The sequence below is a fragment of the Hyla sarda genome, chromosome 5 (genome assembly GCF_029499605.1).
Source record: "Hyla sarda isolate aHylSar1 chromosome 5, aHylSar1.hap1, whole genome shotgun sequence".
Taxonomy (NCBI): domain Eukaryota; kingdom Metazoa; phylum Chordata; class Amphibia; order Anura; family Hylidae; genus Hyla; species Hyla sarda.
The window spans coordinates 383,779,361-383,801,648 of record NC_079193.1 but is presented as its reverse complement, the minus strand read 5'-3'; the positions used below and the strand labels follow the sequence as shown (position 1 = coordinate 383,801,648).

Here is a 22,288-nt window from a genome sequence, read left to right as displayed (position 1 = left end):
AGAACTTTTTAGCAGCTGTATGCTACAGAGGAAATTCTTTGCTTTTTGAATTTCTTTTTTGTCTTGTCCACAGTGCTCTCTGCTGACACCTCAGTCCGTGTCATGAACTGTCCAGAGCAGCATAGGTTTGCTATGAGGATTTTCTCCTGCTCTGGACAGTTCCTGACATGGACAGAGGTGTCAGCAGAGAGCACTGTGGACAAGACAAAAAAGAAATTCAAAAAGCAAAGAATTTCCTCTGTAGCATACAGCTGCTAATAAGTTCTGGAAGGATAAAGATTTTTTAATAGAAGTAATTTACAAATCTGTTTAACTTTCTGGCACCAGTTGATTAAAAAAAATAAATAAATAAAAGTTTCCCCCCGGAGTACCCCTTCAATCTACATGCACAATCCTATTTTTTGTGACGTTTGAGCAACCTACTCCCAAAATCCTGTTATCTCTGCCTAACACTCTCTCTTACTGATCCCCATATTCAATAATACAGTATGGGCTTTACATATGTGGTGTCCCGGTACCGTATTATATACATTACCTGTATAGAGGTCCCCATAGCCAGAGTCCCTAGGACGTTGGGGTCCCTCTGTTGTAGATCTCCCCTTGTCACCCCTCACTTAGTCAATAAGTATATAGCAGTTCTATTTAATATTTATATAATTATAAGTATAAAAATGTATATATTTAGTTATCTACCTGTTCGGTGCGTAGCAGGACCTGCGGGTCACGTGATTAGGTTAGGTTTTGCTAAAGGACCTTTGGAGGTTCCCGTGACGTGTTCACCCACAATGCAATGTAACGGTGAGTGACAGTTGTTACGGACCAATCCAAAACGTCCGGCCCCTGCCCATATAAGTGAGCTGCGCCATCTTGATCCCTCTCTTGGGTTGCTGATTCTGGAAGAGGTAGGACCTCCGCAGCTTACAAGACGATTTACTAGGCCAAAGCCTTGCGTCCTCGGCCTCTAACATAGCGGATAGACTAAGCAATTCCCCGCTACTCCCCGCAAGATCACTGGACCTAATTACTCCCCTAAATCCAGCGGATCTCTGCTATACAATCCCTAAGAAGCTAAATTGAGCTTATCTGATCCCAACCGACTGTCAATCACTGCTCAGCTATATCTATAGAGACTGTTATCTGGACTGTTACTATTGCTGCATGTACAGAAATTCTTCAGTAAAAGTTCCTGCAAGTTTTCAGTTAACAATGGTTGTGGACAATCCTTTATTTCTGCATCACCTATTGCTCTTGGGAAGGGTGGCAATAGACCTATCAAGATTACAGTATTTAACCCTCACCCTGGCGTCACGAGTGACAAGGGTTAACAGCGCCCTTAATTATCCTGCACAACGGCACCCTAAACACCCTGCACTCACACGAGACAGCCTCCTCTCATTCCGCCACCACACATAGAAACATGGAGGATGTTCATTCCCTGACACAGTGTCACATTTTGGATATGATAAATCCATGTTTCCAGAATATGCAAAACTACTACTCCCAGCATGCCTGGGGGAAACACTGACAAACCCCCAGCTGTGAGAAGAATTAGACAGATTTTAAGAATATTTCCATTCACTGACAGCAAGCTGAAATTAGAAAAATACTGACTCCCACATGACAGAGGTTCTGTTTTCTTTATTGTTTTTATACTGTACACCGGTGTCGCCCGTTATAAAACTGAGCTCTTCAGGATAGTCAGGACGGATCCCAGCGCTAGGATGATGGCGGCATAGCTGGACGTGATGCTGGCGCCGGCGCTGTAGTTGCACAGATCGGTGCTGCAGCAGGTGACGGTGGCGGAGATTCCGGCGATGGTGGTAGTGAGCGGAGTGCAGGACGCTTCACAAGTCTTTACGATGGCGGTGTACCCACCTACAGTGGAGAAAACAAAAATTCTATAAACTGACTGGCCCTGGTCATGTGACTAGTCAATGAGGTCACTAGGGGCGGGACCTGTGACAACCTGTCAGTCATTGTAATACGTGTAGTCAGATGCCCGCTGCAGGGCGGCTCCGAGGGGATTCATGATCTTAGGAGTAAATGAAAGAACTCACCTCCTGATGCCACCGACGTCAGACAAGACGTTGCGTTACTGCTGCAGTTTGTCGCGGTAAGGCAGTTGGCGTTGGTAAATTGTGCGTCACAGGTGTAACATTTCAGAGAGTAAACTGCGGGAAAAAGAGAAGAAGGGGTTACGGATTACTGTGTATCTAATCCTGTGTGATACCACCTCACAAGCCCTTGTATCTAAGCCTTACATGTGTGATACTGTCTGCTGACATACTGTACAACCTAATGGGCTCCCCTATCTTAGGGTAGTTTTGATACTTCCTTAGTGCACCTGATAGTCGTATCCGTCAGCAAACCCCTAAAAACAAAAAAAGATGTAAACCAATGGGACAAATGTATCTTATAATATGTGCAAGTCATCATATGATGGGTGATGTCTCCTGTCAGTACAGTATGATGGGTGATGTCTCCTGTCAGTACAGTATGATGGGTGATGTCTCCTGTCAGTACAGTATGATGAGTGATGTCTCATGTCAGTACAGTATGATGGGTGATGTCTCCTGTCAGTACAGTATGATGGGTGATGTCTCCTGTCAGTACGGTATGATGGGTGATGTCTCCTGTCAGTACAGTATGATGAGTGATGTCTCATGTCAGTACAGTATGATGGGTGATGTCTCCTGTCAGTACAGTATGATGGGTGATGTCTCCTGTCAGTACAGTATGATGGGTGATGTCTCCTGTCAGTACAGTATGATGGGTGATGTCTCCTGTCAGTACAGTATGATGGGTGATGTGTCATGTCAGTACAGTATGATGGGTGATGTCTCCTGTCAGTACGGTATGATGGGTGATGTCTCCTGTCAGTACGGTATGATGGGTGATGTCTCCTGTCAGTACGGTATGATGGGTGATGTCTCCTGTCAGTACAGTATGATGGGTGATGTCTCCTGTCAGTACAGTATGATGGGTGATGTCTCCTGTCAGTACAGTATGATGGGTGATGTCTCCTGTCAGTACAGTATGATGGGTGATGTCTCCTGTCAGTACGGTATGATGGGTGATGTCTCCTGTCAGTACAGTATGATGGGTGATGTCTCCTGTCAGTGCGGTATGATGGGTGATGTCTCCTGTCAGTACAGTATGATGGGTGATGTCTCCGGTCAGTACAGTATGATGGGTGATGTCTCCTGTCAGTACGGTATGATGGGTGATGTCTCCTGTCAGTACAGTATGATGGGTGATGTCTCCTGTCAGTGCGGTATGATGGGTGATGTCTCCGGTCAGTACAGTATGATGGGTGATGTCTCCTGTCAGTACAGTATGATGGGTGATGTCTCCGGTCAGTACAGTATGATGGGTGATGTCTCCTGTCAGTACAGTATGATGAGTGATGTCTCATGTCAGTACAGTATGATGGGTGATGTCTCCTGTCAGTACAGTATGATGGGTGATGTCTCCTGTCAGTACAGTATGATGGGTGATGTCTCCTGTCAGTACAGTATGATGGGTGATGTCTCCTGTCAGTACAGTATGATGGGTGATGTCTCATGTCAGTACAGTATGATGGGTGATGTCTCCTGTCAGTACGGTATGATGGGTGATGTCTCCTGTCAGTACAGTATGATGGGTGATGTCTCCTGTCAGTACGGTATGATGGGTGATGTCTCCTGTCAGTACGGTATGATGGGTGATGTCTCCTGTCAGTACGGTATGATGGGTGATGTCTCCTGTCAGTACGGTATGATGGGTGATGTCTCCTGTCAGTACAGTATGATGGGTGATGTCTCCTGTCAGTGCGGTATGATGGGTGATGTCTCCTGTCAGTACAGTATGATGGGTGATGTCTCCGGTCAGTACAGTATGATGGGTGATGTCTCCTGTCAGTACGGTATGATGGGTGATGTCTCCTGTCAGTACAGTATGATGGGTGATGTCTCCTGTCAGTGCGGTATGATGGGTGATGTCTCCGGTCAGTACAGTATGATGGGTGATGTCTCCTGTCAGTACAGTATGATGGGTGATGTCTCCGGTCAGTACAGTATGATGGGTGATGTCTCCTGTCAGTACAGTATGATGGGTGATGTCTCCTGTCAGTACAGTATGATGGGTGATGTCTCATGTCAGTGCAGTATGATGGGTGATGTCTCATGTCAGTACAGTATGATGGGTGATGTCTCCTGTCAGTACAGTATGATGGGTGATGTCTCCTGTCAGTACAGTATGATGGGTGATGTCTCCTGTCAGTACAGTATGATGGGTGATGTCTCCTGTCATTATAGTATGACCTGAGGGACCTTGGTTTTTCACTCCTGTAGATCACCAAACTTAGACCCAGCCCAGGAGGAGCACAGAGGACAACAGAGGAGCACAGTGGAGAACATAGGACCACAGAGGAGAACATAGGACCACAGAGGAGAACATAGGACCACAGAGGAGAACATAGGACCACAGAGGAGAACATAGGACCACAGACAACCACAGAGGAGAACATAGGACCACAGAGGAGAACATAGGACCACATAGGAGAACATAGGACCACAGAGGAGAACATAGGACCACAGAGGAGAACATAGGACTACAGAGGCACCGTATCAAATGCTTTGGAAAAATCCAGATATACGACACTCAGTGATTCCCCCTGGTCCAGTCTGGAGCTCACCTCCTCATGATAGCTGATCAGGTGACAGGACTGATCCCTCATAAAAGCTGATCAGGTTAGTTTGACAGGACTGATCAGACCAGACAGACAACACCATTCCCTTTACAAGGGAATGTCACACCGATTCTACTCCTGGGATTATGGTGGTGGGGGTGGCATAAGTACTGTAGCCAGACCCCTCAAGTCTTTAAATCAGTTACATCATCAGCTTGGCAATACATTGATTTGGTTGTGGGACCACTGGTATGGCCATTTCTCTGGTGTCCCAGGTATTTTCACTTAAATTAAGCTGCATAAAGTGTCCCTGGTTGTTGGTAGATGCCTGCCGGTGTTGTAATGCCCATGGAGGTATGGCAAGACGCAATAGCTCTTTCCAAGTGTTTCAAAAATGTTCCCTTTTTGGGAGTAGCAACAGGTTTGGTGAAGAAATAGCTTTTGTATGAAAAGCCAAAAAAGAATACTTTCCTTTATCACGTTTTTGGGAATATCATCCTTTTTTGGGAATCATAGGTTGTGTAGGAACAGGCGTACAGCAGGAGGTGGCTGACTGGTTGGGATTATAGTACCAGCGTACAGCAGGGATGGTGGTAGTACTGTCTATTTAGTGGCATCTGGCACAGGAGGTTTAATTTCCTTACTGATCCATGTCGGATTCCTTTTAACAATTATGATTTCTTTTCCACGTTACCGGCAGACAATCTTGTTTGCTTAGAGGTGACAATGCTACCAAACCCTGTCCCTGATGCTACACTGGAGGGTTGATAAAATACCCATGGTTGATGCCTGCCAATGTTAAAATGCATTTAATGGCTCACTCCAAGCATTTTACAAAAAATTATCCTTTTTTTGTGAGTTGCAACAGGATTAGTGACAGTGTCTCAAACTACTGAACAATCTGATGACAGTGTACAAATATCTTTTGTTAAAAAATAAAAAAAATATATATAAAATTCTCCTTTTGGGAGTTGCAACAGGAACCTGTACACATAGATTTTTTATTGTTTTTATTTAGAAAGAATGAATGATATGAGGAAGAACCTGTGCTCAGTAAAGAAGAGTTTTTTATTTTGCGAATTTGAACAAAATTTACAGAATTCTCCCTTGTTGGGAGTTGCATCAGGTCTGTACACATTTTAAATAATGAAATAGCCCTAGCCATAGCTACAACTCCAAGTATTTGTGGTGGCATGCACTGTGCTGCACACCGACTGTTGCATGGAGTGGCCCACCTTCTCCACCACAAAGCATGGACTAGTGGTAAATGAAGCCAGCAGATGGTGGTGAGGTAGTGTTAGCTGTAGCCAGCAGACAGCAGGCGGTGGTGAGGTAGTGTTAGCTGTAGCCAGCAGACAGCAGGCGGTGGTGAGGTAGTGTTAGCTTTAGCCAGCAGACAGCAGGCGGTGGTGAGATAGTGTTAGCTGTAGCCACCGGACATCATACAACGGTAGACTAGGTATTCTTGTAGCCAGTTTTTGTGATGCCTCTCCATATGCTGATATAGAGGCCTTATTCCTAAATTTGGACCCTGCCTGTGCCTAACTTTCTCCCTGCAGATACAGCACTGTACCTGCTTTACTGCATCTGGTAACATAGTGAAGAAATTCAACACGGCAGGATACCGTAAATAGCTAGGTACATTACCACCCGACTGTGCCGCTGTACATCACCACCCGACTGTGCCCCTGTACATCACCACCCGACTGTGCCCCTGTACATCACCACCCGACTGTGCCCCTGTACATCACCCCCTGACGGTGCCGCTGTTCTAGAACGTTTTTTTCTCAAGTCTTCGGACCCAGCACCAGTGTCACCTGCTCCTGAACTGCTCAGACGTAAAGACCTGCTGACATTATCATCCTCCTCCTCTTCATCATCCCCATTACTCCTCTCTGTAAGAACTTCTGATTTGTGATTGTGGACTCCTTGTTCACCCTCAGCACATCCACCATGATGCCTTACAGTATCCCCACCACACCTACCACCAGCAGTCCCACTAATGTTATGCTTGGCCACTGCAACACGATCCAAAGGCTGATGGTGACCAAACTCCTTCTCGTAGCCCATGTTTTCCTTCTGCGGAGCAAGGGGTTGGGAGTGGGGGGGGGGGGGGGGGTAAAGACAGATAAGGAAAAAGAGCATCTAGGACAGACCTTTCGTCCATGCCATGTGACTGTAGACAATGTCCTCATCATTAAAGTATAGGGTGGGCCATTTATATGGATACACCTTAATAAAATGGGAATGGTTGGTGACATTAACTTCCTGTTCAAGATTATATTAACTTCCTTTTCAAGATGGGTGGTGACCATGGTGGCCATTTTGAAGTCGGCCATTTTTAATCCAACTTTAGTTTTTTCAATAGGAAGAGGGTCATGGGACACTTATTGGGAATTTCACAAGAAAAACAATGATGTTCTTGGTTTTAATGTAACTTTATTCTTTCATGAATTATTTACAAAGTTTCTGACCACTTATAAAATGTGTTCAATGTGCTGCCCATTGTGTTGTCAATGCAACCCTCTTCTCTATATACTACTATATACTACTATATACACCACAGGAGAAATGCTAGCACAGGCTTCCAGTATCCGTAGTTTCTTTTTATATACCGTATTTATCGGTGTATAACACGCACTTTTTAGGCTAAAATTTTTAGCCTAAAGTCTATGTGCGTGTTATACGCTGATAAGCCGCTGCAGTTCAATTATTTAAAGCGGGCGCTTTAAATCAATGAACTGCAGCGGCTTTGCAGGTGCAGAGACAGCCAGCGCTGCCGGCTTCTCTGCCCCTGCCTGCCCTGGGGTCTAGAGCCCTGCTGCCGGCCCTTCTCTCCCCCTGGCTATCGGCGCCGCTGCCTGTTCTGTCCCCCTGACTATCGGTGCCGGCGCCCCATTGCAGCGGCACCGTTGCCTCCCCCCATCCCCGGTTGCATAATTACCTGTTGCCGGGGTCGGGTCCGCGCTGCTTCAGGCCTGCGGTGTGCGTCCCCTGTGTTGTTGCTATGCGCTGCACGGCGCATGACGTCAGTGCGCCTCGCCGTGAAGTGCATAGCAACAACGCAGGGGACGCACACCGGAGGCCTGAAGCAGTGCGGACCCGACCCAGGCAACAGGTAATTATGCAACCGGGCAATGGGTGCCGCTGCCCCTTCTCTCCCCCTGGCTGTCGGCGCCGCTGCCCCATTGCCGGCGCCACTTCTCTCCCCCTGGCTATCGGCGCTGGCAATGGGGCGCCGGCACCGATAGTCAGGGGGAGAGAACGGGCAGCGGCGTAGATAGCCAGTGGGAGAGAAGCGGCGGCAGCAGGGCTCTAGACCCCAGGAAAGGCAGGGGCAGAGAAGCGGGCAGCGACGGCCTCTCTCCCCCTGCCTTTCCTGGATGTGTATCGGGGTATACATGCGCACACACGCACCCTCATTTTACCATGGATATTTGGGTAAAAAATTTTTTTTACCCAAATATCCTTGGTAAAATGAGGGTGCGTCTTATAGGCCGGTGCGTGGTATACCCCGATAAATACGGTATATATTTTTTTTAGTTTTTACATATATAATCAAAATGACATATATATCAAAATGACAAACAATACAAACATATATGAACATTTTTCCCCAATAATCACCCTCCCGCTTTCTTCCCCACCCCAATCCACCACCAGCTAGGATGCCCCCACCCACTTCTTCCACTCAGTTTCTATTTTCCATCCCATCTTTTTTCCTCGATAGGGTCTCAAATCTTCTCACTTGTTCTATTTCCCTTTGCCACTCAACAAAACATGGACCCTCAGGTGCGAACCATCTCCTCAGAATCATTATTCTAGCCATTCCAAAGACCTGAACGACAACTTTAACTTAGCATTGCGGTCAGAGGTGCGCGATGAACCGCGTACGAGGGCACCCCTATAGAGGGAGTGTTGGGAGGGTTCTGCAACCGTCACGTACGCCCCACCTGGACAGAGAAGTGGGAGTTATATACTCACGCCCCTCACTTAATCCTTATAAACCCCACCTAAAGGTGCAGAGGGGTGTGATAATACTTACACCCCTCGCACAAATACAGCCCTATGGGCTTCATACTTGTGCTCAGGGCTCCAGACATATACTAGTGACTGAAAATGTTGCACACATACCTGAACGACAACTTTAACTTAGAATAGCTTTCAGAGGTGTGCCATGAACCACGTATGAGGGCACGCCTATAGAGGTCAAAAAGCAACCATAATAGGATGAATAACAATTCCTAAAATAACACCGCATACACCCACCATCAAGCTTCACATACCCTGAGTAGACTATACCTTGCATGCCAGAAAGCGTAGCATCTACCAACTAGTGAGTACTAGAGGCGGTAACTTTACCTGAGAAGCTGTGGTAGTAACGTCCATCTGTGAAAGAACTACCTGACACTGATAACAGGAACAGACGGACATACTAACTGAAATATGCCTATTAACATACTTACTTGTGCCATCACTACAAAGGGACACGGATCGATGCATGACAGAGTCCTACCTTGACAATAACTAGAACCGTGCGTGAAGATGTGTTAGAAACAACCTACATAGTGCATCCCCCTGCAGATGTGGCAGGCCTAACGGATACCAGTACCTAATGTCGTGTCATTATTGCTCTGAAAACATGTCAGTAACAATAACCTAAATGGTGTATCCCCCTGCAACATGGCAGGCACAACTGGTAAATAACCACCTGCGAGTCAAGATGTTATTGCTCTGAAGACGTGTCAGTAACAACAACCTATGTAGTGCATCCCCCTGCTGACGAGACAGGCACCTAACATGACGTTATTGCTCTGAAAACGTGACATTAACAACAACCTATGGGGTGAATCCCACTGCAGATGGGGCAGGCACAACGGGTAAACAACCACCTATAAATCAAAATGTTATTGCTCTGAAGACGTGTCACCAACAACAACCTATGTACTGTATCCCCCCTGCAGACATGGCAGGCATAAGGAACATATGCTCGATAAAGCTGCTCTGAGAGTATGCACAGTATGAATGCTGTGAATGTATATAAATGTACAGCTGGAACGCACACCTAAATGAATGCTAACATAATAATTGCTACATAACTGAATGCACCGAATAACTGATAACCGAATGCACTTCTAATCCATGCACACAGAATGCTAACCATATGCACAGAATGAACATACTAACAGAATAAAACATGCTAACTATATGCACTGAATAAACATGCTAACGGTATGCACAGAATAAAACATGCTGACCGTATTCTCAGAAAAAAAACGATAACCATATGCACAGAACACAACATACTAACCGTAAGCACAGAATAAAACATGCTAATTGTCACGATTCGGCTAGCTGGATGTGGATCCTCTGTGTCAGTGAGGGATTGGCGTGGACCGTGTCGGTGGACCGGTTCTAAGATACTACTGGTATTCACCAGAGCCCGCCGCAAAGCGGGATGGTCTTGCTGCGGCGGTAGCAACCAGGTCGTATCAACCGGCAACGGCTCAACCTCGCTCACTGCTGAGAAGGCGTGGGACAGAAGGACTAGGCTCGTAGTCAATATGGATAGCAGAAGATCTGGAAACACAGGCTTTGGACAACACTAAACGCTTTCACTGACACAAGGTAACAAGATCTGGCCAGGAAGTGCAGGGGAAGTGAGGTAATATAGCCAGGGAGCAGGTGGAAGCTAATTAGGCTAATTGGGCCAGGCACCAATCATTGGTGCACTGGCCCTTTAAATCTTAGAGAGCTGGCGCGCGCGCGCCCTAAGGAGCGGAGCCGCGCGTGCCAATACATGACAGCCGGGGGCCGGGACAGGTAAGTGACTTGGGATGCGATTCGCAAGCGGGCGCGTCCCGCTATGCGAATCGCATCCCCGCCGGCAATGTCAGAGCAGCGCTCCCGTTCATCGGGTCTGACCGGGGCGCTGCAGAGAGAGGAACGCCGCGAGCGCTCCGGGGAGGAGCAGGGACCCGGAGCGCTCGGCGTAACACTAATCATGGACCTTATAAACATGCTAACGATACATACAGAATAAAACATGTTAATCAAGATTTTTTTGCTCTGAAAACATGTCAGTAACAACCTATATGGTGCGTCTCCCTACAGACGAGGCAGGCACAACGGGTAAACGACCACCTATAATCAAGATGTTATTGGTCTGAAAACATGTCAGTAACAACCTATATGGTGCGTCCCCCTGCAGACGAGGCAGGCACGACGGGTAAATGACCACCTATAATCACAATGTTATTGGTCTGAAAACATGTCAGTAACAACCTATATGGTGCGTCCCCCTGCAGACGAGGCAGGCACGACGGGTAAACGACCACCTATAATCAAGATGTTATTGGTCTGAAAACGTGTCAGTAACAACCTATATGGTGCGTCCCCCTGCAGACGAGGCAGGCACAACGGGTAAACGACCATCTACAATCAAGATGTTATTGCTCTGAAGATGTGTCAGTAGCAACAACCTATGTACGGCATCCCCCTGCAGACGTGGCAGGAATAAGAAAACGTATGCTTGGTACAGCTGTGATAAAACGCATGCACAGTATGAATGCTCTAACCGTGTATTATAAATGTATGTACAATAAGATGGAACGCACTCCCAACGAATGCTTAAGTTTAATAATTGCTACATAACCAAATGCACTCTATAACATGCTAACCATATGCACAGAACATTCTAATCATATGCACAGAATAAACATGCTAACCATATGCACAGAACATTCTAATCATATGCACAGAATAAACATGCTAACCATATGCACAGAACATTCTAATCATATGCACAGAATAAACATGCTAACCATATGCGCAGAACATTCAAAACGTATACACAAAATAAATCATTCTAACCGTATGCACGGAATAAAACATGCTAACCATATGCACAGAAAACATGCCAGCCGTATGCACAGATTTAAACATGCTAACCATATGCACAAAAACAAACATTCTAACTGTAAAAGATGCTAACTGTATGCACAAAAATACACATTCCAACCGAATGCACAAAGTAAAACAAGCTAACCATATGTGCAGGAAAACATGCTAACCGTATCCACAGTAGAAAACATGTTAATCATACGCACCGAATATCCTAACCATATACATGGAAAGTTACAACTGTATGCACTGACTAAATGCTATGATAAATTCACAGACTTAATACTAAAACATATGTACCAACTGCTACAACCTTATGTACTGAATAATCCTATATTGTAATAATTGCTATAACATGTACACCAAATAGATGCTCTAATGAATGCTATGGATGTATAGTATGAATCTACGAGCGTATGTACCGAGGAAATGCTACCAGCATACGTGCAGTATAAATGCTATGAGTGTATGTACACTATAAATACTAAGAGCCTATGCACAAAATATATAAAAGCTACGAGCGAGTGTACAGCCCAAGGTGAGAGTGAATGCACAGTATAAACGCAATGATCGCATGAGCAGCACAAACGCCTGGAGCGCAAATGTCATGTGCATACCACATAATACATTTTAACAAATATCCCTCAACATACAATGGTAATCCGTTCCAAATGGACCATCGTTTGTTGAAACCATCGCATGTTGAGGGATCCGTGCAATGTAAAGTATAGGACAGTGGTCTACAACCTGCGGACCTCCAGATGTTGCAAAACTACAACACCCAGCATGCCCGGACAGCCGTTGGCTGTCCGGGCATGCTGGGTGTTGTAGTTTTGCAACATCTGGAGGTCCGCAGGTTGTAGACCACTGTTAGAGAAAGTTGTACTCACCTGTCCCCGCCGCTCCGGACCGTCACCGCTCGTCACCGCTGCCCTGGATGTCACCTTCCATCGCTGTCGCCGCGTCCCCGAGGTGTCCCCGACGCTCCGGCAAGGCCTCTGCTTCCCCGGCAACCGCGCTCTCCGTCGCCGCCATCACGTCGCTACGCACGCCGCTCCTATTGGATGAAGGGACGGCGTGCGCAGCGACATGATGACAGTGATGGAGAGATCGCCGACGATGCAGGGGATCCCGAAGAGGACGCGCCGGAGCCCCGAGGACAGGTAAGTGATCGTCAGCGGACCACACGGGGCACAGTAAACGGCTATCCGGTGGCAGCTGAAGCAGTCTGCGCTAAGGGAAAGCCGTTTATGCGATGGCCCCGACATACAAAAGCATCGTATGGTGATGCTGCCTTCTGAGAGGCCATCGCATGTTGAAATTATCGTATGTCGGGGCCATCGTAGGTCGAGGGGTCACTGTATAGACAAATAGCGGTATGCACAGAACAAAGGTATACATCACATAGGCTCTACCTATATGCACAAGGGGATACATATGGGTATAAATGAATGGTTTTTAGCTGGAATGCATGCGCCTCATTTTAATTTTTTTTTATATTTATTATTATTTTTATTTATATACATACATATACATATATATATATAATTTTTTCAAATAAACATAATAAAATGCTCCGAGCGTGTGTTCAGTATAAACGCTATGATTGTATGAACAGTATGAATGCTATGAACAAAGTGTGCAGGATAGATCCTATAAACAAAATGTGAGCGTAACTATGGTATAAAGCTATGAGCGTATGTGCAGAATAAAGGCCATGATTGTAAAAACAGTCTAAATGCTATGAGCTTATGTGCAGAACAACTGCCATGATTGTAAAAACAGTCTAAATGCTATGAGCTTATGTGCAGAACAACTGCTATGATTGTAAAAACAGTCTAAATGCTATGAGCTTATGTGCAGAATAAATGCTATGATTGTAAAAACAGTCTAAATGCTATGAGCTTATGTGCAGAACAACTGCTATGATTGTAAAAACAGTCTAAATGCTATGAGCTTATGTGCAGAACAACTGCTATGAGGGTATGAAATACTATTGCGCCTGAAACCATTCTGAACAAAAACATAGCACAGAGGGCGCATGCACTGTACAGAAACCATGGGCGCATGCCGGGTGCACCCGCTATGAATGTATGTACGGTATTAGTGCTAAACAGACATACGGTATAATCCAAGAACAATATATACGGTATGAATGCTATGAATGTATGTACAGTATCACTGCTAAGCAAGTATGTATGGTATAATGCTATATATTCCTTATGATTACTACATTTATGTATTTATTTATTTTCAGCGAATTAATATTAGATTTCGTATATGAGAATGGTGAACATAATGGGGGGGGGGGGGTATTTATCTAATTTCGCCTGTTGACCGTTTCTTTTTAGCCTTTTTTTTTTTTCCACTTTGGTTTTCATGGACATGCATCAAATTTATCCTCTTCAGGACACAGGGCGTATGGATACACCCTGCATTCCGAGTCCTTAAGGACCGAGGGCGTATCCATACGCCCGTGGAAATTCCGGTCCCCACCGCTAGCCGGTTGGGGACCGGAGCCGGATGCCTGCTGAAATCATTCAGCAGGCACCCTGGCACATCGCCCAGGGGGATCCTGAGACCCCCCCATGTCGGCGATCTGAGAAAATCGCATGTCAATTCAGACATGCGATTTTCTCCAATTCCGGGCTGATCGGGTCTCTGGTGACCCGATCACCCGGAAAATAGGGCTGATCGGACCTGTCGGCAACAGCCCCGATCAGCCTAAAGGATAGGAGTGAGGTCGCAAAGCTGCGATCTCCTCCTATCCCCTGCCATTACTCAGGACGGAGTTCTGACCAATGGCAGCGCAGCGTTCTGCCCGCCCCTGGATGTCGAGAGGCTCTGGGAAGAAGATGAAGGCCGTACCTGCAGGAGAAGATGCCTGGGGACCTGGGATCTTCGCTGGAGCCTGCTGGATCTTTGCTCAGGTAGGGAATCGACAGTGGGGGGGGGAATTGAAAGTGAAAGTAAATCGATCTTTACTGTGGCAACCACTAGGGGGGGCCAAACTGCAACTCCCAGCATGCCCAGACAGCCAAAGGCTGTCTGGGCATGCTGGGAGTTGTAGTTTTGCAACATCTGGAGGGTCACAGTTTGGAGACCACTGTTACAGTGGTGCCAAAACAGTAGCCCTCCAGATGTTGCCAAACTACAACTCTCAGCATGCCTCGACTGCCCAAGCATGCTGGGAGTTGTAGTTCTGTAACATCTGTCCCTTCAGATTTAGCAATTTTCATGACATTTTTGAAAATTGCTGCTCTACTTTGAAGCCCTCTAATTTTTTCAAAAAGCAAAAATATCTCCATTTTATGACGCCAACATAAAGCGGACATATTGTGTTTGTGAAGAAAAATAAAATTTATTTGGAATATCCATTTTCCTTACAATTAGAGAGCTTCAAAGTTAGAAAAATGCAACATTTTCATGAAATTTTGGGATTTTTCACCAAAAAAGGATGCAATTAACGCCGAAAATTTACCACCAAAATAAAGTAGAATATGTCACGAAAAAACAATCTCAGAATCAGGATATTCGGCAAAAGCATTTTCGCGTTATTAATTCGTAAATTGACGGTGGTCATAATTGCGAAAAAGGGCTCAGTCCTTAAGGGGTTATCATTTGGTGCAATTTGTTAGTAATTTTGGCTCAGATGTTGAAATCAGCCGTTCCCAGCGCCTTTTACACAGAACTTACCGCCACAGACGACGCGTTTTTTACCCCTTGTGCAGCCATTTTGGGGTCCCTCCTGCAGTATATCAGCAAGCGACGTGAGTTATTTTCTTTTGTGGGGTTTATAGACACCATGTGAAATGGATTTTATTTTTAACTTGGGTAGTTTTTTTTTTTTTTTTGTTACTTTAGTGCAGTGGTCTTCAACCTGCGGACCTCCAGATGTTGCAAAACTACAATTCCCAGCATGCCCGGACAGCCGTTGGCTGTCCGGGCATGCTGGGAGTTGTAGTTTTGCAACATCTGGAGGTCCGCAGGTTGGAGACCACTGCTTTAGTGCTTAGCTTTCCTGAACCTGTGCGGCCATGTCCAATGCCGGCTCAACGGAGGGTGAAGACCCCTCAGAGACAACACAACACTTTCACAAAAATTTTTTTTTTTATGTATTTTGACGCCTTTACATTTTCTGACATTTTATGTGTGTTTTCCATGTGCAAAATTTCTTGCCGTGGATTTGCGCAAAAAAAAAAAAAAACGGGATTTGCGCTAAACGGGATCCAATCCAATCCATTGGCGCAAATGATGAATTACTGACCAAAGTTGAAATCACACACAGGACCTTGTGATTTTGAGAAAGTTGTAAAAATGACAGTGGAGAAGATGCGCCAAACTTAGGCGCAAAAAGACACTGCGCCAAAGCATTGCGCCAAAGTTACGTGGAAAAAAAACACATAAATCCTTTGATAAATACCCCCCCAATGACCGTATGCCCAGCAGAATACTGAGCAGTTTATTCATGCGTATTACAAATACCATTGCAGTACCAAGAAGTGGCCACTAGAGGCCGGAAGAGCGATTGCTCTGGTGCAGTTGTGGCTGTACAGTAGACATGTGCAGAACCAAAAATTTCGTTTTGTTCGTTTTCGTTTTTTTTTTAAATTTTCGGTTCTGTGAAAATTTCGGAATGCTGTGCACTCGTCATATTCGGTTTTCGGATGCATCCGCGAATTTTTTTGTTTTGTTTTCGGATGCATTCGTTTAACCCCTTAAGGACTCAGCCCATTTTGGCCTTAAGGACTCAGACAATTTAATTTTTACGTTTTCATTTTTTCCTCCTCGCCTTCTAAAAATCATAACTCTTTTATATTTTCATCCACAGACTAGTATGAGGGCTTGTTTTTTGCGCGACCAGTTGTCCTTTGTAATGACATAACTCATTATATCATAAAATGTATGGCGCAACCAAAAAACACTATTTTTGTGGGGAAATTAAAACGAAAAACGCAATTTTGCTAATTTTGGAAGGTTTCGTTTTCACGCCGTACAATTTATGGTAAAAATGACGTGTGTTCTTTATTCTGAGGGTCAATACGATTAAAATGATACCCATTATTACATACTTTTATATTATTGTTGTGCTTAAAAAAAATCACAAACTTTTAAACCAAATTAGTACGTTTATAATCCCTTTATTTTGATGACCTCTAACTTTTTTTATTTTTCCGTATAAGCGGCGGTATGGGGGCTCATTTTTTGCGCCATGATCTGTACTTTTTTTTGATACCACAATTGCATATAAAAAACTTTTAATAAATTTTTTATAATTTTTTTTTAATAAAATGTATTAAAATAGTAGCAATTTTGGACTTTTTTTTTCGTTCACGCCGTTCACCGTACGGGATCATTAACATTTTATTTTAATAGTTCGGACATTTACGCACGCGGCGATACCAAATATGTCTATAAAATTTATTTTTTACGCTTTTTGGGGTAAAATAGGAAAAAACTGACGTTTGACTTTTTTATTGGGGGAGGGACTTTTTTTTTACTTTTACATTTTTTAAAATTTTTTTTTACACTTGAATAGTCCCCATAGGAGACTATTCATAGCAATACCATGATTGCTAATACTGATCTGTTCTATGTATAGGACATAGAACAGATCAGTGTTATCGGTCATCTCCTGCTCTGGTCTGCTCGATCACAGACCAGAGCAGGAGACGCCGGGAGCCGCACGGAGGAAGGAGAGGGGACCTCCGTGCGGCGTTCTGAATGATCGGATCCCCGCAGCAGCGCTGCGGGCGATCCGATCATTCATTCAAATCGCGCACTGCCGCAGATGCCGGGATCTGTATTGATCCCGGCACCTGAGGGGTTAATGGCGGGCGTTGAGATCGCGGGCGTCGGCCATTGCCGGTGGGTCCCTGGCTGCGATCAGCAGCCGGGATCAGCCGCGCATGACGCGGGCATCGCTCCGATGCCCGCGGTTATGCACAGGACGTAAATGTACGTCCTGGAGGATTAAGTACCACATCACCAGGACGCACATTTACGTCCTGCGTCCTTAAGGGGTTAAAAACGGATGCATTCGTTAAAAACAACGAATGTATTCGTTAATTCTGATTTTTGGTTCTGCACATGTCTAGTGATCCTCGTGCAATATAAAAAAGTAAAGTCCTACTCACCTGTCCCCGCTGCTCCCGATGGTGTCCCCGGGCCTCCGCTGGGCTCTCCTAGTCCTCTTCGGTACTCCATTGGGCTCTGCTATGCTCTCCTGGTGTTCTCCGGTCCTCCGTTGTCTGCTGCAAGGCCTTACTGGGCCTCCCTAGCGAAGTCATCACGTCGCTGCCGCACGCCGTTCCTATTGGATGACGGGACTGCGTGCGCGATGGCGTCATGACGACGTCAGAGGGAGACCCGTATGAAGTCCCCGGACCAGCCCAGGACCCACCGGAGGAAGGCCCGGAGCAGCGCAGAAAGGTGAGTGAACCTGCCCGGGCTGCTTCGACTGCTATCCAGCAGCAGCTTAAGCATTATGCGCAGCCGGATAGCAGTTGATGCATGGCCCCGACATTCGGTATACTGATAACCCCCTGACATGGCCCCGACATTCGGTATACTGATAACCCCCTGACATGGCCCCGACATTCGGTATACTGATAACCCCCTGACATGGCCCCGACATTCGGTATACTGATAGCCCCCTGACATGGCCCCGACATTTGGTATGCTGATAACCCCCTGACATGGCCCCGACATTCGGTATACTGATAACCCCCTGACATGGCCCCGACATTCGGTATACTGATAACCCCCTGACATGGCCCCGACATTCGGTATACTGATAACCCCCTGACATGGCCCCGACATTCGGTATACTGATAACCCCCTGACATGGCCCCGACATTCGGTATACTGATAACCCCCTGACATGGCCCCGACATTCGGTATACTGATAGCCCCCTGACATGGCCCCGACATTTGGTATGCTGATAACCCCCTGACATGGCCCCGACATTCGGTATACTGATAACCCCCTGACATGGCCCCGACATTCGGTATACTGATAACCCCCTGACATGGCCCCGACATTCGGTATACTAATAACCCCCTGACATGGCCCCGACATTCGGTATACTGATAACCCCCTGACATGGCCCCGACATTCGGTATACTAATAACCCCCTGACATGGCCCCGACATTCGGTATACTGATAACCCCCTGACATGGCCCCGACATTCGGTATACTGATAACCCCCTGACATGGCCCCGACATTCGGTATACTGATAACCCCCTGACATGGCCCCGACATTCGGTATACTGATAACCCCCTGACATGGCCCCGACATTCGGTATACTGATAACCCCCTGACATGCCCCCGACATTCGGTATACTAATAACCCCCTGACATGCCCCCGACATTCGGTATACTGATAACCCCCTGACATGGCCCCGACATTCGGTATACTGATAACCCCCTGACATGGCCCCGACATTCGGTATACTGATAACCCCATGACATGCCCCCGACATTCGGTATACTAATAACCCCCTGACATGGCCCCGACATTCGGTATACTGATAACCCCCTGACATGGCCCCAACATTCGGTATACTAATAACCCCCTGACATGGCCCCGACATTCGGTATACTGATAACCCCCTGACATGGCCCCGACATTCGGTATACTGATAACCCCCTGACATGGCCCCGACATTCGGTATACTAATAACCCCCTGACATGGCCCCGACATTCGGTATACTAATAACCCCCTGACATGGCCCCGACATTCGGTATACTAATAACCCCCTGACATGGCCCCGACATTCGGTATACTGATAACCCCCTGACATGGCCCCGACATTCGGTATACTGATAACCCCCTGACATGGCCCCGACATTCGGTATACTGATAACCCCCTGACATGGCCCCAACATTCGGTATACTGATAACCCCCTGACATGGCCCCGACATTCGGTATACTGATAACCCCCTGACATGGCCCCGACATTCGGTATACTGATAACCCCCTGACATGGCCCCGACATTCGGTATACTGATAACCCCCTGACATGGCCCCGACATTCGGTATACTGATAACCCCCTGACATGGCCCCGACATTCGGTATACTGATAACCCCCTGACATGGCCCCGACATTCGGTATACTGATAACCCCCTGACATGGCCCCGACATTCGGTATACTAATAACCCCCTGACATGGCCCCGACATTCGGTATACTGATAACCCCCTGACATGGCCCCGACATTCGGTATACTAATAACCCCCTGACATGGCCCCGACATTCGGTATACTGATAACCCCCTGACATGGCCCCGACATTCGGTATACTGATAACCCCCTGACATGGCCCCGACATTCGGTATACTGATAACCCCCTGACATGGCCCCGACATTCGGTATACTGATAACCCCCTGACATGGCCCCGACATTCGGTATACTGATAACCCCCTGACATGGCCCCGACATTCGGTATACTAATAACCCCCTGACATGGCCCCGACATTCGGTATACTGATAACCCCCTGACATGGCCCCGACATTCGGTATACTGATAACCCCCTGACATGGCCCCGACATTCGGTATACTGATAACCCCCTGACATGGCCCCGACATTCGGTATACTGACAATGAATGCATTCGTTAACTGTATATTCGTATTCGTATGCTTTTTCGGGATTTTGTGTGTTTTTTTTTTCGTGCATTCGTTACGAAATGAATTGCACATGTCTAGCTGCAAGCCCAGCTCCATTTCACCCTTCTAGGGCCTGGGAACCAACAGCCGTGAATCCGCCATTCTCTTACATGGATACAGCAGTCTGTGCTGCACCCTCTGTCCCCCTGTGAGGAAAGACACCACCCGGCCACACAATACAGCCGATGGCGACCAGGTACAAGAAGTAAGGACTGTAATCGGCAGAGGAGGCCGGAGCACCTCCGAGCATTCAGGGGAGCATAAGGCCACCCACACCTAACCCTACTAACCCTAACTGCCGATTCAAGAGCCAAGGCTCCGGCATGACATGGTGCCCGGCCTCTCCCCCGTGTTCAGTACAGTCAGAAAGTACTGCTGCTATGCAGAAAGAGCCAACCTGACATGTTCCCTGCCGGAAACGGTGACCACTGGCCCACTAGACTGATCACATCTCACGCTGGCAACCACAGCTGTTGTCGAAAACTCCCACCAGCTCGCAGACCTTTCCGCAACCGTCACGTACGCCCCACCTGGACGGAGAAGGAGGAGTTATATACTCACGCCCCTCACTTAATCCTTATAAGCCCCACCTAGAGGTGCAGAGGGGCGTGATAATACTTACACCCCTCGTACAAATACAGCCCTATGGGCTTCATACTTATATGTAGTAGGGTCCTCATCATTACAGTATTATATATATATATATATCAGTAGTAGTGTCCCCATCATTACAGTATTGTATATATATATCAGTAGTAGTGTCCTCATCATTACAGTATTGTATATATATATCAGTAGTAGTGTCCACATCATTACAGTATTATATATATATATATATCAGTAGTAGTGTCCTCATCATTACAGTATTATATATATATATATCAGTAGTAGTGTCCTCATCATTACAGTATTGTATATATATATATATCAGTAGTAGTGTCCTCATCATTACAGTATTATATATATATATATATCAGTAGTAGTGTCCTCATCATTACAGTATTATATATATATATATATCAGTAGTAGTGTCCTCATCATTACAGTATTATATATATATATATATATATCAGTAGTAGTGTCCCCATCATTACAGTATTATATATATATATATCAGTAGTAGTGTCCCCATCATTACAGTATTATATATATATATATCAGTAGTAGTGTCCTCATCATTACAGTATTATATATATATATATCAGTAGTAGTGTCCTCATCATTACAGTATTATATATATATATCAGTAGTAGTGTCCCCATCATTACAGTATTATATATATATATATCAGTAGTAGTGTCCTCATCATTACAGTATTATATATATATATATATATATATCAGTAGTAGTGTCCTCATCATTACAGTATTATATATATATATCAGTAGTAGTGTCCTCATCATTACAGTATTATATATATATATCAGTAGTAGTGTCCTCATCATTACAGTATTATATATATATATCAGTAGTAGTGTCCCCATCATTACAGTATTATATATATATATATATCAGTAGTAGTGTCCCCATCATTACAGTATTATATATATATATCAGTAGTAGTGTCCCCATCATTACAGTATTATATATATATATATATCAGTAGTAGTGTCCCCATCATTACAGTATTATATATATATATCAGTAGTAGTGTCCTCATCATTACAGTATTATATATATATCAGTAGTAGTGTCCTCATCATTACAGTATTATATATATATATCAGTAGTAGTGTCCTCATCATTACAGTATTATATATATATATATCAGTAGTAGTGTCCCCATCATTACAGTATTATATATATATATCAGTAGTAGTGTCCCCATCATTACAGTATTATATATATATATATCAGTAGTAGTGTCCTCATCATTACAGTATTATATATATATATATCAGTAGTAGTGTCCTCATCATTACAGTATTATATATATATATCAGTAGTAGTGTCCTCATCATTACAGTATTATATATATATATATGTATATCAGTAGTAGTGTCCTCATCATTACAGTATTATATATATATATATCAGTA

General features: G+C 45.4%; 1 protein-coding gene across 1 annotated transcript; it reads right to left on the bottom strand.

The window, feature by feature from the left end:
- Positions 1 to 1,629: 1,629 nt before the first annotated feature.
- Positions 1,630 to 20,766, bottom strand: LOC130272792 (ly6/PLAUR domain-containing protein 2-like). The gene is made up of 3 exons (XM_056518676.1): positions 20,647 to 20,766; positions 2,058 to 2,171; positions 1,630 to 1,875 (listed from the first exon to the last, which is right to left on the bottom strand). The coding sequence occupies exons 1-3, from the start codon at positions 20,651 to 20,653 to the stop codon at positions 1,673 to 1,675; spliced, it is 324 nt and encodes a 107-aa protein (XP_056374651.1). The 5' UTR covers positions 20,654 to 20,766; the 3' UTR covers positions 1,630 to 1,672.
- Between the last annotated feature and the right edge of the window lie 1,522 nt (positions 20,767 to 22,288).